Source organism: Electrona antarctica (assembly GCF_951216825.1).
Source record: "Electrona antarctica genome assembly, chromosome: 22".
In the NCBI taxonomy this organism is placed as follows: domain Eukaryota; kingdom Metazoa; phylum Chordata; class Actinopteri; order Myctophiformes; family Myctophidae; genus Electrona; species Electrona antarctica.
This window is the reverse complement of record NC_136805.1, coordinates 18,001,099-18,020,539: the sequence shown is the minus strand read 5'-3', so window position 1 is coordinate 18,020,539 and position 19,441 is coordinate 18,001,099. Positions and strand designations below refer to the sequence as shown.

At 43.2% G+C, this 19,441-nt stretch overlaps 1 protein-coding gene across 1 annotated transcript in view; it reads right to left on the bottom strand.

Annotated features, from left to right (window-relative positions):
* The window catches only part of tbkbp1 (TBK1 binding protein 1), a gene marked incomplete at both ends in the record, with an annotated part of 33,542 nt that extends 14,451 nt beyond the window's left edge, over positions 1-19,091 (bottom strand). The window contains 4 exons of the mRNA XM_079492467.1: positions 6,759-6,906; positions 8,174-8,278; positions 14,643-14,768; positions 18,846-19,091. Coding sequence (XP_079348593.1) covers positions 6,759-6,906; positions 8,174-8,278; positions 14,643-14,768; positions 18,846-19,091 — 625 coding nt within the window. The remainder of the gene's footprint in view (positions 1-6,758; positions 6,907-8,173; positions 8,279-14,642; positions 14,769-18,845) is intronic.
* Positions 19,092-19,441: the final 350 nt, after the last annotated feature.

Here is a 19,441-nt window from a genome sequence, read left to right as displayed (position 1 = left end):
GCAACAGTTAAGAACTAATCAAGTAATAATTTTTTTCGCACACACAGCAAACCAGGGGCACACACGCACGCACGCACGCACGCACGCACGCACGCACGCGCACACGCGCACGCACGCACACACGCGCACACGCACACGCACACGCACACGCACACACAGAATTTAATTTCACTTCACAATGAATGAACATTCCAATCTGTAATGTAAAACTAAATTATGTTCATCAGTGCAGCAAAAACAGTTATCTTTCAACGAGTGTTTGATGATACTTCATTTCAGTCTTGGAGCTGGCTCGAGTCAGACTGTTGCCTCCCACAATCTTCCAATGCTTCCGTCATACAGTCTATGCAAAGGAAGCTTCTGTCATACAGTCTGAGCAGAGGAAGCTTCCGTCATACAGTCTGAGCAGAGGAAGCTTCCGTCATACAGTCTATGCAAAGGAAGCTTCCGTCATACAGTCTATGCAAAGGAAGCTTCCGTCATACAGTCTGTGCAGAGGAAGCTTCCGTCATACAGTCTGTGCAGAGGAAGCTTCCGTCATACAGACTGTGCAAAGGAAGCTTCCGTCATAACAGTCTGTGCAAAGGAAGCTTCCGTCATAACAGTCTATGCAGAGGAAGCTTCCGTCATAACAGTCTATGCAGAGGAAGCTTCCGTCATAACAGTCTATGCAGAGGAAGCTTCCGTCATAACAGTCTGTGCAAAGGAAGCTTCCGTCATAACAGTCTATGCAGAGGAAGCTTCCGTCATAACAGTCTATGCAGAGGAAGCTTCCGTCATAACAGTCTATGCAAAGGAAGCTTCCGTCATAACAGTCTATGCAGAGGAAGCTTCCGTCATACAGTCTGTGCAGAGGAAGCTTCCGTCATAACAGTCTATGCAGAGGAAGCTTCCGTCATACAGTCTGTGCAAAGGAAGCTTCCGTCATAACAGTCTGTGCAGAGGAAGCTTCCGTCATACAGTCTGTGCAGAGGAAGCTTCCGTCATACAGTCTGTGCAAAGGAAGCTTCCGTCATAACAGTCTGTGCAAAGGAAGCTTCCGTCATAACAGTCTATGCAGAGGAAGCTTCCGTCATAACAGTCTATGCAGAGGAAGCTTCCGTCATAACAGTCTATGCAGAGGAAGCTTCCGTCATAACAGTCTGTGCAAAGGAAGCTTCCGTCATAACAGTCTATGCAGAGGAAGCTTCCGTCATAACAGTCTATGCAGAGGAAGCTTCCGTCATAACAGTCTATGCAAAGGAAGCTTCCGTCATAACAGTCTATGCAGAGGAAGCTTCCGTCATACAGTCTGTGCAAAGGAAGCTTCCGTCATAACAGTCTGTGCAGAGGAAGCTTCCGTCATAACAGTCTGTGCAAAGGAAGCTTCCGTCATAACAGTCTATGCAGAGGAAGCTTCCGTCAGTCTGTGCAGAGGAAGCTTCCGTCATACAGTCTGTGCAGAGGAAGCTTCCGTCATACAGTCTGTGCAAAGGAAGCTCTGAAAAACAAACAGTGGTAAAGCATCCTCCACGCTTCCGTTTCGTCTTTGCAGCCGCGTACATTTGTCTTGCTGTAAATCAAATTAGACGATACAGTACAGTATATTCGGTATTTAAGTCCGACGTCATTTTGTAGTGCTACGTTACGTCCGGGTCCAAGTGGCACCAGCTCCCGTCCGTATCTCATTGTAAATAGAATATCTAAACGCGTGAATCTTTTTACAATGACGTTATTTTTCAGAAAGGAAGCCATTGAGGGTTAAAATGGGTCTTAATGCTTCCAACTCGAGTAGAATTATTAATGTTTTGTACAAGTTTCCATGACAAAAAAAAATATGATGTGGAGATAATAAAAACTATTATTATCATTATTATTGAAGGTGGTAACAGTCCATTTGCTCAGTAAAATATTTCGGGGGCATATTTAGAATGTTTGCAGGATTGAGTATGTTGAATCTAGTTTGCATTAATGAGGATTTAGTTGACACAATGAAATAAAATGGCGATAGTATTCCGTGTGGGGCAGACGGCCTGTCACAGCCAGATTTGGGAGAGCAGCGCAGCTTTGTTGTTGCGAGGAAAGCGGTAAAATGAGACTTTCGCGGTTGTTTTCGTCTCAGATTTAGTCCGACGGAGCGTCACAGTATAACTCTATGGGGACACAAAAGCGAGACAAAAGTAGGACGCGGAAGTATCTCACGTGCTCGCGCTCACGTCACAGCTAAAATACTGAATAGCTTGCTGCTTATCATAAATGGGAATTAAAAAATTTACAGTATGAAGATATTTTTAAATATATTTTTGTGAACGGAAATGACGAGTAGATAACAGCGCTTCCTTTCTCGGTTTTTGGGAGGTGTAGTTCCAGACTCTATATATACAGTAGCAGATGAGACTATAAAGCAAACTATCAAAATAAGTTGTAATTCTGATTCTAAAAGGGTTTATCTAATATGAAAAAATAAATGGATATTACCACCTGTCTGATAAGCAGTGACGAGCTCTCGTTTTGTACATTTTTGGACTGACAAACTCGACTGACAGACAGACTGACTCATGCCAGCTGACATCAATGGAACCAAGTGTTTGACTGTACTCTGTTGCTGTTTATACATTTATATCTAACAAACTATTCAATCAAGCTGATGAGTTAACACGCTGATTACATTAGCATCAACATCAGTTCAGGCACTTTCACCCTATTATATCACAGGCTCACAACTGTTATGATGCAGCAGTTGAGTGTGAAAGAACTGGAATGACTTGTGGCCCTGACATGCAAGGACAAAGAGTTACATTCTACTGTATCTGGATGCTTGGGTCTGCGTGGGCCGTGGGCCCATTATGAGGTTCAGCTCTGTCCTTGAGCCAACAGATTGGCAGGAATCTTTTATCCTTCTGCCTCTTCATACGTACAATACACACACACGCACGTAGCCTAAGATTTAGACTCTTGTAGATGTATTTTATCGATTCTGACATCTGACAGTCTATGTTCTCTGGTGGGTAGAACGGCACCCGCTCCCTCCGTAAAGTTCCGAACATGTTCAAATGCAAAATATAAGGTGCTTACCCTGCTTAGTATAGTGCTTACCCAACTGTTCTATTTCTTTGCGCAAAGCGTTTGAAATCTGTAGGTCTGCAGTTTTCAATAAAGAAGTGTTTTAATCTATTCTGTCTCGGAATCTTTACTGCATTTCCTCGTTTCAACTGCGAAACAGCGCCCCCCTTTGGCTTAAACATGTTCGGAACTCTACGGAGGTGTGCAGCGGGTGCCGTTCTACCCACTATGGAGCGAGAGACCTTAGACTAAAACTATTAGGTTTTAGCACTTTAGCATTAGGCTATTAGGCTAGCACGCATGCACGCGCACGCACACGCACACGCAAGCGCGTGCACACACATGCACTCACACACAACGCAGGCAAGCAATCACACACTTGTACACAGCCATGCACAGACACATTTATCAACAACATACATCTATGGCCCATGTGCTCTCATTCTTCACCATCATTTTTGGGGCACAAAGAAACCCACGCAATAATATTTCTATTAAAGTGTGCCAACATCATGCCTCCTCTCTCTTTCCATCTCCATAAAGCTACAGTATGAGTCAGCAACAGTCCAGGTGACTGTGGCATGTTTTTTCTTTTTATTCCATCAGCCACCTACGGTATTTTAGGAGTCAGAAGTCAGCGTCTACTCAAGAACACTGACTCAAGAGCACAGTTATTTTACAGCAGGAAATAACAAGGATCCCAAACACAGCGGTGAACCGCTGAAAGATGTTAACGAGTGATGTAATTGCATTTCATTACTGTAATTACAGTATGTTCTTATGTTCAGTCTTACAACTATGAATCTGCTAATTGGGTGCGATGATTAGGGTGGTTTCAATGCCGTTTAGTAGACTACTTACAGTAGTAGATTAGTTTTCACTTTTCAGACTAGCATTAGCATAGGCGAAAGTGCAGACAGTCATGGATAGAGTACATAAAAGCATAGAAATAAAGCATTGACTCAACCAAACTTGTCAAATCTATACTTTAGCCCTGGTTTATGAAATAGTTTTAAATAAGAGCTCCATCTACAGTAAGTACAGTCACCTGTTTGACAGAAATGGGCCTTTGTGAAGCTCTTGAGAACCTTTTCCACTGGTTGGTTCCCAATGGGAACCGGTTCAGTTCTTTTTGGTTTTTAGTCCATGAGCCAGAGCTCCAAAATTGGTGGGCAAACTATACCCTATATTAAATTGTTTATAGGATCAATAAAAGTAAATTAATACATGATAACCCTTTTGCATATTTTCCTACATAATGCCTCATTTGCATATTTTAAAATGTAAAATTTGTAATACAATAAATCATTGTCTTTGTGTAAGTACTCAATTGGGGAAGTTTAATGGTGATAACAATCTAATATAGGTATGGTTTTGCCCACTCAATTCATAATTAACGTTTCAATTTTGGAGCTCTGGCCTCATGGACTAAAAACCAAAAAGAACTGAACCGGTTCCCATTGGGAACCAACCGGTGGAAAAGGGGCCTGAGGGACACATGAATAAACTATAGTGGTCCGGTCAATACAGTGCAAATTTCCATATGACATATGCCCTAATATATCATTCTCTATGATTTAAAGCTGCTGTAAGTGATATGTTTTGGTTCAAACTCAATGTTTTTTGTTAAAGCTCTATATTCTCATAATAATTCTGTTCAGTAACGGCCGGGGGTCTCCACATCTCTCAAGCTCTTTAGTAAACAGAAAATTCATTTTCAGGAGGGTCACCAGTATAATGTCCCGATACTGTCGGTATCGGCCCTTATTTGTCATATCGGGTCATATCGGTATCGGCGAATATGCCAGTCTAACCACCGATCCGACACAGGGGTAAGGGGGTTGACACTGTCGGGTAAATAAAATGTTGGGGCATGTGGCGTTTACTTTCGAGTTCATCAGTGTTCCAATTCCAAACACAAAGTCTTTTGTTTCATCACTTTCAATTTCACTTGAGTTGTTTCTGCAGATTTGGTGAAATTTGTATCTCGACCTGAAAATGAATGTTCTGTTTACTTAACAGCTGAGAGACACTGCTGTTACTAGCAAGACATATTTAACAATCTCCACCAGTATTGGGCAAAGTGGAAACTTCAAACACGCTTCAGTGCTTGCGTGGGTGCATGCATGCATGCATGTGTGTATGCTATGCGTAATTGCGTATGCATGTTTGCAGTACAAACTCTAGTTAACCTCAATAACTACAGCAGCAAGAAAATATAAACCTTCTCTAAACAGTAAGAACAGGCAAAACAAGTCCTTTAAAATAACAAGTTTCTCAAAGTTTCCTTCTCACTAGAGGATGAGGTAGCCAAGACGGACCCTGATATCCTTCTCACAAGAACGACACAAGTGAAGCTTTTCTGAATTGGCGGTTTGGTCTCTTTGGTCGGAAAATACCTTTATCTGCACTAAAGAGTCGATCATTCACAATCTTGTGTGTCTGTATTCCCTTGCAGCAGACAAGTAGCAGGCATCAGCCCAAGGACTGATGTCACCGTCACACAGAAATGCTTCTGTCAGCTACACATCTGTGTATGGCAGTGGTGAACTATACTACTGCAGTACTTGATTGCGACCTACTGTACGGTCGCAGATTACTGTTAACCTGCAAAACCTGTCAGTCAGTCCGTCTGTCACGCCTCCATATATGGCCGTGAGTCCGTCACGCCTCGTGCATCACACTCCATTTATGGTCGTCAGTCCGTCACGCCTCGTGACATGCTCCATATATGGCCGTCTCCATATATGAAGATCACGACACTGACCCCTTAATAGCCATACATGGAGAAGACTGGATCATCACCTAGATCTGTATATATGAGCCGGCCAGCAACTCTACATCTGACCTCAAACCTCAAACCCTTAGATCTCCATATATGGAGCAACCCTGATGATTTAAATATACATAATGACTCATTTGCATATTTAAAAATGTAAAATTTGTAATACAATAAATCATTGTGTTCGTGTAAGTACTCAACTTTGGAAGTTTCATGGTGATAACAATCTAATATAGGTATGGTTTTGCACACTCAATTCATAATTAACATTCCAATTTTGGAACTCTGGCTCTATGGACTAAAAACCAAAAAGAACTGAACCGGTTCCCATTGGGAACCAACTGGTGGAAAAGGGGCCTAGGTGTCAATACATGGGCCTCTATGGGGACCTACCACCGGTCATGGACAAAGTCAGAGAGAGAAGGATGAGGCTGGCACTGTGTCAGGCACCCAGAACTTGAAGCAAGTAAATTGACCCTATGGGAGCCAACCCAGGGCAAAGCCAGGAGGGGAAAGAAGCGTACCACCTATGTAGACGTGCTGCGGAGCTCAAGAACCTAATGTTGGATAGGAAATTGTGGAGGGCAGCGATCCAGGAATCCCGAGTTGGTGTTGGCTAGACCTCACTCTCGCAGCAACTAACTAATGTTCTAGTGTCTCCTGGTTTCCTCTGTTGCTGCTGTTTCATAATTTATGCCCTGTTCAGAACATGTACTTTACTACTTTTATTTCAAATGTTTTCTGAAATCGGGAAAATAGCTAATCAACAAGCTCACAGTGTAGCAGATATATATATTTTTTATAGATCAGATATTTTATAAAATACATCCCTGGTTGTGGTTAAAATGGAAACGTAAAAACAAATCACAGTTCTGGAAAGTTCCAGGTAATGGAAGGAAGGTTCTGTGTCAAACCTCATAAGATAAGCACTCACTGTGTGTGTCATTGCTTGCATGGAGTTGGAGGTATTGCATGTCTTTGCTGTGGAGCTGGGAGTTGAGTTTCTGCAGGGAGCTGTCTCTCTGCCTGAGAGCTGATTCAAGGCCCACAATACGCTCCACATGTTTCTCCACCAGGCTGGTCTGAAACCACGCACGCACGCACGCACGCACGCACGCACGCACGCACGCACGCACGCACGCACGCACGCAGGCACGCACGCACGCACGCACGCACGCACACACACACACACACACACACACGCTCATTAGAGGGATTGATTTTGAGTAGGGAAGCATTAGCAAGTGCAGTACAAGACATCAGGGCAAAAGTCGAGTAACTGGATGGAGCCATTTAAATTGAAACCACTGAGAGAGCTTCAGGTGACATTGAAACCGTGTCAATGCTTGGCAAGTGGCAATCTCTTCCTCTTTAGCTATTCCCTGGCATTAAACCACTTAAGTGTCTACTTTATATACATCATCATGATACAAATGATCTACAGGCCTAATACATTAAATCGTTAAGTCCAAATTAGATCTTTATTTTTGCTATTTCTTGAAAACTGTAACATTGCCCAAAATAGGATAGGCCAGGCAGACAATCTGTTCACTTGGAACCCAGTGTTCAATTTGGGTGGGCTCCCAGCCTCCCACCTTATATCGAAGGGTTTCATTTCAGTGTGAGACAGACACCTGCTACATGAAGCTCTCACAGAATGATCTCTTGGCCATATTCACACACATTGTCCTTTTTTGCTCCTACTTCATGGTGCTAAACTCCACCACAACGGTGTGAATAAGACAAAACAGATAAACAGATTTTTGGTACATTTTAACGGATATAGTTTAACGTCAGTCCTTGACAAACTGACCTCCAGAGAGCTCATCGATCATAGGTCCACACTCATGTCATTACTAGGCGGTACAATGCATTAAGCACGTCTCACAGCAGAGTGGCTTTTTGAAATCTAGCCAGTCGTTGCACAAAAGTCGAGCAGAAATGCGCTTCTCCAAAATGGATTTTCTTTTTCTTCGTGAGGTTGTCGTCGCAGACCTCAGCTTTTAACCACTTGAACATCCCTATTCTAAGGGTACAGTTTCAACTCGGGTCAGATTGACTAAGTAGGGAGTAGGCTATAGAGGTTTAAGTGGTTAATATACCGCTCACTAGTAGGCGCACTTCAATCTTTGCCGTAATTTCACTAAAACACGCAAGACCTGCTCATTTTATAGACCATTCACCTGTACCTGTATATGCCTATCAATAATTTATTTATAAAAAAAACAAACATGAATGTGCGTGCACGAGCATGCATGTGCGTGCATGTGACGTCATTAAAATGGCGCTCCCCCAATTAAAAAAAAAACCCTACTACACTACTGGTGGAGTCGACGTTGAGTCACTGACCATCTTGTCCAGGTCTCTCTGCAGGTTGCTTTTCTCCATGTGGATCTTTTCATATGCCTGGATGACATCCTCCAGCTGCTCCTCCCTCTCCTTTCTCTTCTTGAGCTGAGAGAGAGAGAGAGAGAGAGAGAGAAAGTTACAGACGGACGTACTGTAGACATAAGGACAGGTGAGGGCTACAATTTGTTCCACTTGTACAAAAGAACACACGTTGGTTGTATAACCCGACACATTTAGGACACCAAAATAGCGACGACACACTCAGTACAGAACGCCTCCAGTCTCCACATCCAGATGAAGAGGATAATAACCACAGTACATAAGCAAAAGCCTTTTTACATAATGGCCTCTTGACTTGAAATAGACCGGGTGTTCCCAAATGGTGTGCTGAGGTACAATGGTACTGTCCAGGTGTACCTTGGGAACTACAAAGTATTACTATTTATTTTCTTTTATGTGTAGTGTACCCTACTTTGTGTGTAGTACCATAACCAAATACCTCCTTGGGCATGCAATTATATAGGTGAAAATTGTTATTTCTTTGTATTTTATTATTATTATTGTTACTTTATTATTTTTCATGTATGAAAGAAAATATAGTGTGATTTTGACATGCCCATTGGTGTGCGACGGCACAAGTTTGAAAACCACTGGAATCGACCACCCAAATAAGACACAGGAGCACTCATGGCGTCTGCACGTCTATTGCAGTGGGTGACTGACTGACATTTTGACAAGCATCTTCCCCAGACAGAGAGCATGCGTTCAACACCAGCTGCAAAACAATATGCCAGCAAAAAAAAGAGCTCAAAACAAAAGTCTAGAAGCCTTGAGATGACTAAACTGGCTTTTGTGCACGAGAAAGCCACTGTCATCAACGTCTAAATCGATTGTGAAATGAATAGACTGTCAAAGGAGGGGAGGAGGACAATTGAGAGAGAATGAGATTATCTCGAAGAATAGGGTCACTTCAGGCAACAGAACAGGACGTGTAATATAGTGGCAGGAGGAGAGAGAAAGGCTGTATATACTTTATACAAGTCTTGTTTTTATCTTGAAATAACGAGTGACATACGGCAAAGTAAAACAAAACTGTGGCATAGCAGGAGGTAAACACGGAACAAGCACAAAGAGCTGTATGTCAACAGTGGGTGCTTGAGAAGCGCGGCGTATACAGCGTGGTAGGCATGTAGCGATACACTAAACTCACGATACGATACGTATCACGATATGAGGTTCACGATACGATTTTTCACGATATTTTCAACACAATTATTTTCCAGACAAATGACCGAAAAATCTTTTTTTCTAATGATTTATCTTCCCCCCAAGCTATTTTCACATTTCTTATTTAACTACATTGCAAAAAAGTACATTGCAAATTACTTAATTTCTGCGCAACAACTGTAAACATGCTTTCATGTTTAAACCTAGCTCGAGTTAACATTTCTTCTTTTCTTTGATGGCATTTTAGGATTGATATAGACCTATTTGACAGTGCAGAAACATAATTGCCTTCCTTGATGTATTAATGAGCATCAATAACGACCATCACCTGTATATACAGGTTATCTCAGCTCCCCTCTGCAGGCCTACTACTGAAAGTGACTGCATGGAGTCTGTCTCATTTCTCTCCAAAAGCACGTGAATATGATGGAATATGATTACAGCTCACATTTCATATCACACACTAGCCCCCCTAAAAAATTTAAAATAAAGTTTTTATTTTTGAAAATCGATATTAATTTTTAATAAATCGATACATATCGTCGGGATATAATATCGATATATATCGATATACGATATATCGTTACATGCCTACAGCGTGGCTATGGTAACACCCAAGACATGATCTGCCTGGGGATGTCAGAAGTGTCTTGACCAAGAGCAGTGGAGCCAGATTGGCCACCGGAGCCACAGTTCATGAACACATTTGATACAAAGAGACCCCACAGCAACAGTATTTTAATGAAAGCTGATTTGATGACTGACCTGTTCATGTTTTCAATCTCAGGCCGTATTATATTGACGAGTTGGGACCATTCGTCTGGGTTCCAGGCTACGAAGCCATATGTGTTTTGAGTGGTGCAACCACATAGACTTTTATAGGTGTTATTTCAATCAGTATAATTTGGTTAACCCTTTCTGGGCGGGAACTCCTTTTGGTGTTTTAAGCATTATGTCATACTTTAGCAAGTTTAGCCATTGAAAAATAGATCTACAAGCATGCGTGTGCGGGTGCGGGTGAGTGTGTGCGTGCGTGCGTGCGCATACGTGCGTGTGGAGGAGGTGTTTTCTTTGCCATGCCACTGTACTGTGGAGATGCGATCCTGCATCCCTAAAAATGAAAGCAATGGATCCGGGAAGAGGCTTTGTTGTCGAGGTATTCAGACACAGGGGGCAGACATGCTGGCATTTCAAAGCCTCGCCGCATATTATTTTGCTGCTAAAGCCTGACTAATGCTGCGTTCACACTGGCAGCTATACGCTACAAAGCAACACAGCATATCTGTCGCCAAGTCGCTGTTCAGTCGCGCGAGCGCCATTATTTACCATTCAAACTGAATGGTATAGCAAGCCAAATGACATCATGATGACGTTATGATGACGTCCTCCGGTGACATTCAGGACGTTCAGGACTAGGCCAGATCACAGCCCATATGGGGATGATCTTTATGTAATTTCCAGGTCGTCTTCACCAGTTGAAATACTTATTATTCTGGGCCAGATCTGACTAGTTATGACTTAACTGTCTCAGTGCCACAGGACGCCTTTGGACGCCTCCCCTTTATGTCCCAGGGTGCCATTGGCGCCTTTGGACGCCTTTTGTTTTTAATCCATATTTAGAAAATTGCTCTAATCTGGTGTGCAGGTGATGACATGCACATGACATGCACAATATCATTACATTTTCTTTCTTTTATTTATAATGGGCTTCGGTGGCAACGAGGGCCAAAACTGGTGTCCACCAGGTGGCACTGAATGAGTGTTAAGTTGATCTGGCCTCGATCGGACTCTCTCATCCAGGGACGTCCGTCTTAGTAGGCGGAATTTATGTTGGTTGAAATCGGGGCCAGATCTGACTGTCTTGGTTTGACTTGATTTGGCCCCAGTAGAGACGTCACTAATTCGTCCAGGTCCTGACCGTGCTTGCTGGGATACAGTATAAGCCCACAACATGTCCCATTGCATTGTGAGCCTATAGATTCCGTCTGTGACGCCATTGTACAACAGGGTATGACTTGGACATCACTCCTGCTTCCGGCAATAATTCTGCCCCCGTCTTCGCGATTTGCCTCTCCTACTGTACCTAGTCACCTGCAAGTCATATACCATTTTAGCCAGAAAAGGACGGGGGTGATGTGTCGCCCACTGAGCAGGCTCATTCAGCCAATGTGACACATTCCATCACTGAATGGCCGGCAGTGAGTGCTGCGACCTTGTGTGTTGGAGGACATGACGTGTTGTGTGGCTCTTATAAAAAACATGTCCTCCTCCCTCCCACTCAGCCTGTGTCTCATTCCATTTTCTTTGTCCATCCATCTCTCTGTTCCTATTGTCACCCCTTCTAGAAAATATTCAAGCTATTCACAGTTGCTCATCACCCCATGCCTGTTCCGCCACTCTGTCCCTCTCTCCACTGCACAAATACGAGTTAGGAGCGAGAGGAATGACTTGTCGAGATGCATTACGGGCACTGCCATTCTATTCTCTATTCCCGCAGCGTTTTCTTATATCCTATACCCATACCCTTGAGTAAACAAGAAACTCTGACTACTTTTTCAAATCTTAAAGCTGTCAAATATCCTTTCTTTTTAATATATCTAGTTTGGAGCAAACCTTTTATAACTACATTTCAACACAATACATTTGACACGACGTGTATGGCCACAAATCTGTTGTGTCAACACGAGATATGTTGTCCCTGACTACATCCAGTTGACAGGTTGACTGTTGAAACTTTTGCAACAAAACTGTCGGGTGGACACACTCAGCAAGACTTTGGGCAGTTCCACTCCCACTTATGCCGTCCGAACCAAAATAGAAAAGTGTGAAAATCCCATGTCACAGCAGCCGTTCCTGGACTCGGAACGGCACGATCTGTGGAGAATTCGCTTGGACTGCAACTCTCATGCTCTTAATTAGTGTGAGGCTTTCTTTTAAGTGGGTGTCCACCGCGTTCAAGTCAGCGTTAATTTGTTCTGTTGACAGAGGAGGTTTTCAGTCACCTCTCTGCTCTCTTACCCTCTCGCTTACTCGTCTGCCCTCTCTTCTCTTCCCCCCCCCATCTGTCTCCTGTCACACACTCTCCCCACCACTCACAATTCTCTCCCTTCTGACATGTCTTATATCATAACACTTAGAAGGGCTGTATTTTGTGTGTCATAAGTAATAGGTCTTATTACTTAACTTAAGACTTGGAGGCGTGGCCAATGCTGTTTAGCTATTTTGAGTGGCCAAACAGCATTGGCCACACCTCCAGGTCTTAAGTTAAGACATAAGACCTGGTACTTAAGACACTCAAATTAGGGCCCCCTCTTAAACCCTATATACTTCCCATTTGGTCCAAATTTGGCCTTTGTGCCCTCAGACAACGGCCTTGTCCCTAAAATGATGAAACTCCTGATGGGTTGTGAGCTTGTAGATATAGGCAGTTTTAGCAATTTTTGTACGCCACCATTGTACAACAACGTAGAACACTAGCCTACTGTATATTCAAATGTTCCTGTCGCTTCGTTGATATACTGTATAAGAAATGTCAAAAGAAATCCAAAAGAGTCCAAAAACTCCTGCTTCTCGGTTAACCGATTAACATGAGCAAGATTACATTGGTTATTGGTTCTATACTTCAATATATTTTCTGTTAGCCCAAAGCGTTGTGACACCATAGACTTATTTAACGTTTCTTAAAATGTAATTGGCCAAAGAATTCTCACCTGTTTCACCTCATTTTGAGATGGACATTACAGTCATTCCCAAAACGTGTTAAGAAGTTCATTTCTTTTCACTTCATAAACGCACAAATAAATAAATAAATAAATAATACTGTAGTTTGTTGTTCGAAGGCTTTGCTTGCTTATGAATTAATAAAATAAAATAAAAAAATCTGTAAGTGGGATTTTAAGGTAATTTCATTGTTTTACTGTCTGTTATATTTTCGGAGGAATCTGCACTACAGCTGTTCCACTGTCTGACTAAGCTGAGGGAACATATAGGGATGACTCACACACAATCGAACGCTCGCTCACACACACACACACACACACACACACACACACACACACACACAGAGCATTAGTCAGACAGTGGAATTGATGCAGACTAAAACAATCAACAAATCCCAGTCCCAGTAAATTAAATCGACAATGGCTGTCCTTTTTGTCGATTTGATTACATTTCTGTGCGCAAGTGTTTTTAGAGGCTTTGTACAGTACATTACAGCGAAGCATTGATATTATTATTATATCTTTTTTTTATTTTGAATACTGTTTGCTTTTTCAAAGCAAATATTCCAGTTTTCAGACTTTAATTGGACTGAGCAAATTCAACTCTTAATGAAGTATTTAATATTTGACCATGCAGGACATGCCTATGTACACTATATAAAGTATACTTTGCCTCATATCAAGTAATACTGTACTTTTACTTTGTCCATCACTGCTTGTAGATGGGTTATTTTTGCCCTTTGTCTTAGATTAACCCTAGAACACTAAACATATTTTTTGTTACACCATCACTAAACATGGGTATATTTTACCCAATATAAAATATTCCATAAAAAATATTCCTCATCAAAATATATTGCAGTACAGCAATACATGGCAACTTGAGGTACTCTTCTTTAATATTTCATCATGACTTTTCACAAAAATACTAAAAAATCACACCCGTGTGAACTGAGTGGTGCAACTTCCCCCCCCCCCCCTCTCTCTCTCATTAGCAGGCAACAGTGTAGCACTATTTCTCTCTCTCTGTTTCTGGCACAACAGCGCCCCTACTGGTACATGAGTCACACATGAGTCACAAACATAGGTTAACGTCACAGACATTGCTGTTCGTTGGAGTGGTTGAACCACTAGATTTCATGGGGGGGCAAAATCGGTGAAAAACATGCATATTATTTTTGAGTGGTGTAAACCACTCCTACAACTGGCTTTGTTAGTTTACGTGTCTGTCTGTCTGTGATCAAAAAATGAGCACGGTTGCTATGGTCACCCAGTTCACACGGGTGTGATTTCATTACGTCAGACATTACGTCAGACCACAGCTGATCAGTCTATATAAGACCTTACACCACTCAGTTCACACGGGTGTGATTTTTTTTTTAAAATATTCCTAAAAAAAGAGAAATGAAGTTGGGAACTTCTCCTTTGGTCCACCCATTCCTAAGACATGTGACAGTGGTCCAGTGAATAAAATTTAAAAAAAAATGTAAAAGTCCATTGTGGGTGTATTGCTCTCCCCTCACCTCGTGGGTCAGGGCGCTGACTCTCTGCTGTAGGTTTCCGTTCTCGGACTGCAGCAGTGCTGTTTCCTTGCTCTCAAAGGAGCAATAGGAGTTGGTCTCCTCACCAAACTCACTGATCATGGGAAACTGCAGAAAGAACAAGAGGACAACGCAGTTAGCAAGGAGGTGGCATGACTGCACAAATAATTGTACGTACAAAGAATTACTATACTAATGTTGACGACAATAACACAAGACAATTTAGAGTTTGGGCTTAGCAATTGAACAACTGCAATTTCCAGACCTTGGTCAAGTAGTAGTATTTGCATACTGGTCATTGTGGTCAATCTGTTTTAGTGTTTTTGCTAGATGATGTGCCTCTCCCTTCAGTCTGATAATCAGGCTAGTCCATTTCTATGCATGCATGCATGCATGCACGCACGCACCGTGACGCACGCACGTACGCACACATGCACGCACGCACACACACATTCATGCAGTTATGCTTACGGAATGTGCCACACCATGATAAGACACTTATGGTGATGCAGAGAAGATTACGCTGATATGATTCTGCTGATATGATTCCGTGAATAATCACAATTATTCTAATTATGTGGTAGCTAGGTGCATTAGCCGCCAAAGCACCTTAGACTTCCTTTAATGTGATTAACCTTTTCCTTAATTACATTTCCTAATTATTAGACAATTACAGAGTAATGGTGCTGAACCGTAGATTAGTCATAATATCCCCTGATAAGGAAGAAGCAACAATGCTTATTGCTTATGTAACTTTACTTCACTGCAGGGGGAGCCCTTTTCATATAGCGCTCATCGTCACAACTGCTTCTGAGGACCAAACAAACCTTTTCCATTTGGAGAGACACCTCTTTCTACTCAGACAGAGTTAACAGTGCATGTTAGTGTGTGAGAGGCAGAGCCCCAGGGGGGGATCAGCAATCTTCACACTGCTGAACATCCCTATTTCAGCCCGTCGCCCCCAAAGTATTGCATTCAGCTTTTCAAAGCGTGTCCTCTCTTCCCAGCCATCTTGGGAAAAAGGCAGAGAGACTATAGGGTCGAATGACATTGACAAAATATTTTCATCAGTTAACCACTTCAGAACTTTTTTTTAGCAAAACATAGCTGATCTAATGTACAGGCTCACAACGTGTTGTGTTGCGACACGTTGTAGACTATTTTTGGGAAAGATATTTCGTGTAGATGGAAATAAGAAGGGGACATAGTAATAGATCCTGCAGGCACTCCTGTAAAACTAAGCATACATGATTTAAATTGTTAATTATTGCCATGGCAATAAGAATTATCATAAACATCGAGATAGTTTTTTTTTGTGGAGGACTGTAACAGAGAGGTCCTCCGGACCGTTACCCATTTTTGCACATTATAACCTGATTGACACTTTATATTTTTGCACAGCACACTGGAACTATAATTGTGTGAAATATTATGTGTGTAATGTTTGGAGTGCTATAGAGAAGTGCAATTGTATGTGAAGTGTGATGGTTATAGTGATTGAATGCTTAACATTACCTGCTGTTTCAGTGGACTGGGCTGGACTATAGTCAGAATTTCAGAGGGGGGGCTGTGATGTGCTTTTGTTATTGATAATCTGTATGACTATGTTGTAGTATAGTGTGGAAAAAGGATACAGAATCAGTATTGTTGTAGTTTTTAAGAATTTTCTAGTAGTTATGTGTGTTGAATGTATATATATTTATAATGTTTTAGATTTGAATACACCCATGTAAATGGAGCAGTCCATGCTCATTAGCCTTCAGCTGTGTATAAAAGGCGGGCAGTTGTCTGCTTGAGCTGTGTGTTGTGTACACTGTATACTTGGTCCGACACGCAATAGTCCGACACCCTACCAGAACCCCAAACCCTAACCGCACGCGGAAGCAACGGGTGACTCTTAATCGCCCATGTATACGTCTTTACCGGCAGCCACGGTTGTTTTTTGGTCACGTATCTTGTCAGATTATTGGTACCGTTAGATGCCAGTCATTCTGTCCAAAGCAAAGCAAAGCAAAGTTACTATATTTACCCAGGGTATCTGGGCTAAGCTCAAGAACTTGTTTCCAGCCAGGCCCTGCTCATAGAACATTTCATGGTAGTGGTTCAATGCCTTGCTCAAGGGCACTTCTTTGGTGGGGTTTGCGTGATGTGCGCATTTCACAATGCAGTTATTATGTCCACTAGGGGGAGTAGAGAGCTATATAAAAGTTTGCTCCAGGCCCTGTATGTCGTATACTAATTTATGCCCCCCGCGATAGAATTGGTTGTATCTGTTGATGTCTGAATGAATACACCGTTTGGTTCAACTTTACCATGCCTCTGTCTGTACTGCTTTCAACCGCTAGAAATGATCATTCTCACAAGGACATACAGTGGGCTAATTGTGTGTGGGGGTAAAAAATAGAGAGGTACATTAACACAGGTGCCGCAAGATCGTACAGTGTATATCCGAAAAACGCAAATTCAGCACCTGCTTTCTCTGAATCACCTCTGCCTCAGTGGGAGTCTGTCGCTCCTGAACAAACTACCCTTCGCTAAGCGCGTCAACGGGGTGGAGGCCTGGGGTCACAGCTAACAGCTGTGTGTGTGGAGCCCAACATACACACACACAGGGAACTGTTAACCCTGCTCTTGTCCTCATTCTTCCGCCCTTATTCTCTTATCTTCCCACTTTAAATTAATCTGGCGATTGAACCGCCACCTTTATCCATTTTCACTGCACCTCACTCCCCACCGCCTCTTCAAGGCAGTTCCATTCCGTTATTGTCCTTGCAGTTGCAGTGAAATTGCAATGTGCAACACTCTCTCTGTCAGTCCCCCGTCCCACCCGCAGCGCTCCCGCGGGTGACATTAGTGTCCCTTGCTGTCATGTGGGGCAGGGATGGGGAGTTCATCTGCCTGGCCAGCTGTGTACGTCAGACCCCCACTCTCTATTAGCCTGGTCTGGATCCCGCCTAGAGGGCTGGGCAGGATTGTGTTAAGATGGGGATGCGGAGTCAGGGGGAATTACAGTGGATGTTTGTATGGGTTCCTTGGACCTATATGGATGAATGTTTGACATCTTTTTGGTACCGTCAGCTGAGCACCATTTTGCCACTGCTTCTTGGGAGGGGAACAATGAGACTTTGTGAGCAGGAGGTCTGTAATGGTCTACATAAGTTAATTAAATCAAAGCTGTGCAGCATTAATTGGCATAGCAGGATGAGTTTGATTAATTCTCCTGTTTGGCTGGTCCTAGATTTATGTCAACGTAGATCGTCATAAATCTCCTGGTGTTCCAGAGATTCATATCAATATTGAAATCGAACTGGTTATGTGGACCAAATATGAATAAGCACAAAATTAAATCAGCAACAGTGTGGATCAAGGCGGGTGCATATCTTTGGTACGATGTACTAACAGTCCGACACGCAATAGTCCGACACCTTACCCCAATCCTAACCGCACACGGAAGCCACGGGTGAGTCTTAACCGGCCACGTCTGCCAGACTTTTGGTATGCCGGACTAACGTATGCCTCCCAAGGCCACTGTGGCCACCAGGCATATGACTTTTGAGGGGCATACGGGTGAACTGAGGGGGCACAGCAGCCAAGGCCACTGTGGCCACCGGGCATATGCCTTTTGAGGGGCATAAGGGTGAACTGAGGGGGCACAGCAGCCAAGGCCACTGTGGCCACCGGGCATATGACTTTTGAGGGGCATAAGGGTGAACTGAGGGGGCACAGCAGCCAAGGCCACTTAACTGTGAAATTCCTGCCCTCGATTGCATACAGTGTAGGAATCAGAGCAAAAACAATCTACTGTATGGGCTACTGTATCTGTGATCCGAGTTGGAAACGTGCTATTCCAACACTGACCATGAGTGACCCGAACCTTCCATAACCACTTAAACCATATATACTATACTTCATTGGCCGGAGTCCCCCAGGGGTCTCTAGTAGGCCCCCCGCCTCGTTTCCCCTCTGCACCACATCTCTGTGCTAAAGATTGCCGATCTACAAGCTCACAATGTGTTGCGTGGAGGCAGCTATATGCTTACCAGATACCACACAGGGCATTGACTGACTTTTGTTACATCATGACCCAGCTCATAATCTGGGTCATGTTCTCCCCCCTCCCTCTCTCCACTCCAGTGAAATGATTTCTCTGTGCAGAAAAAAACAAAGGCATCCTTCCTTCTATACCTTGATCTCGTAGAGCTTGAGCTTCCTCTTGATGCCGCTGTTCTCTCTCTCCAGGCTGACCAGCCGGGTCTTGATGTCCTGGTAGGCGCTGATGAGGGCAAAGTGGGAGGCGGAGTAGATGTCGTCGGCGGGGGGCAGGGGAGACGAGCGCCACGCCATGCTGCCACAGCCATCCTCCTTCAGACCCCCCGGCTCCCCGCCCCCTCCCAGAAGCCCCAGCTCCCCTCCACCGAACAGAGACTCCATCACTCAGAGCCTCAACCTGGAGAGAGAGAGAGGGAGGGAAGGAGAGAGGAGAGACAGAGAGGTGATTCATTTGCTTTTTTTTAGTGTGAAGGCAAATTGGTTTCATTGTGCTATAAAAATAACAATTTGACAAAGGACTGAGGTATTAATGATGACTGGTGTCTGGCAGAGTAGGCGTGTAGTCAGGATACAAGAAAAAAAAAAGATAGTACTCCCTTTTTTTGTTGAATGCCTCTGGTGTTCATTTGTGTTAAAGACAGAGTGCCAAGATTTTGGTACTTTTTTGTTTTTCATTTGTCTTCAACATTACTCCTCTAGAGTCTAGAGTCTAGACCACCCGATGTGATTAG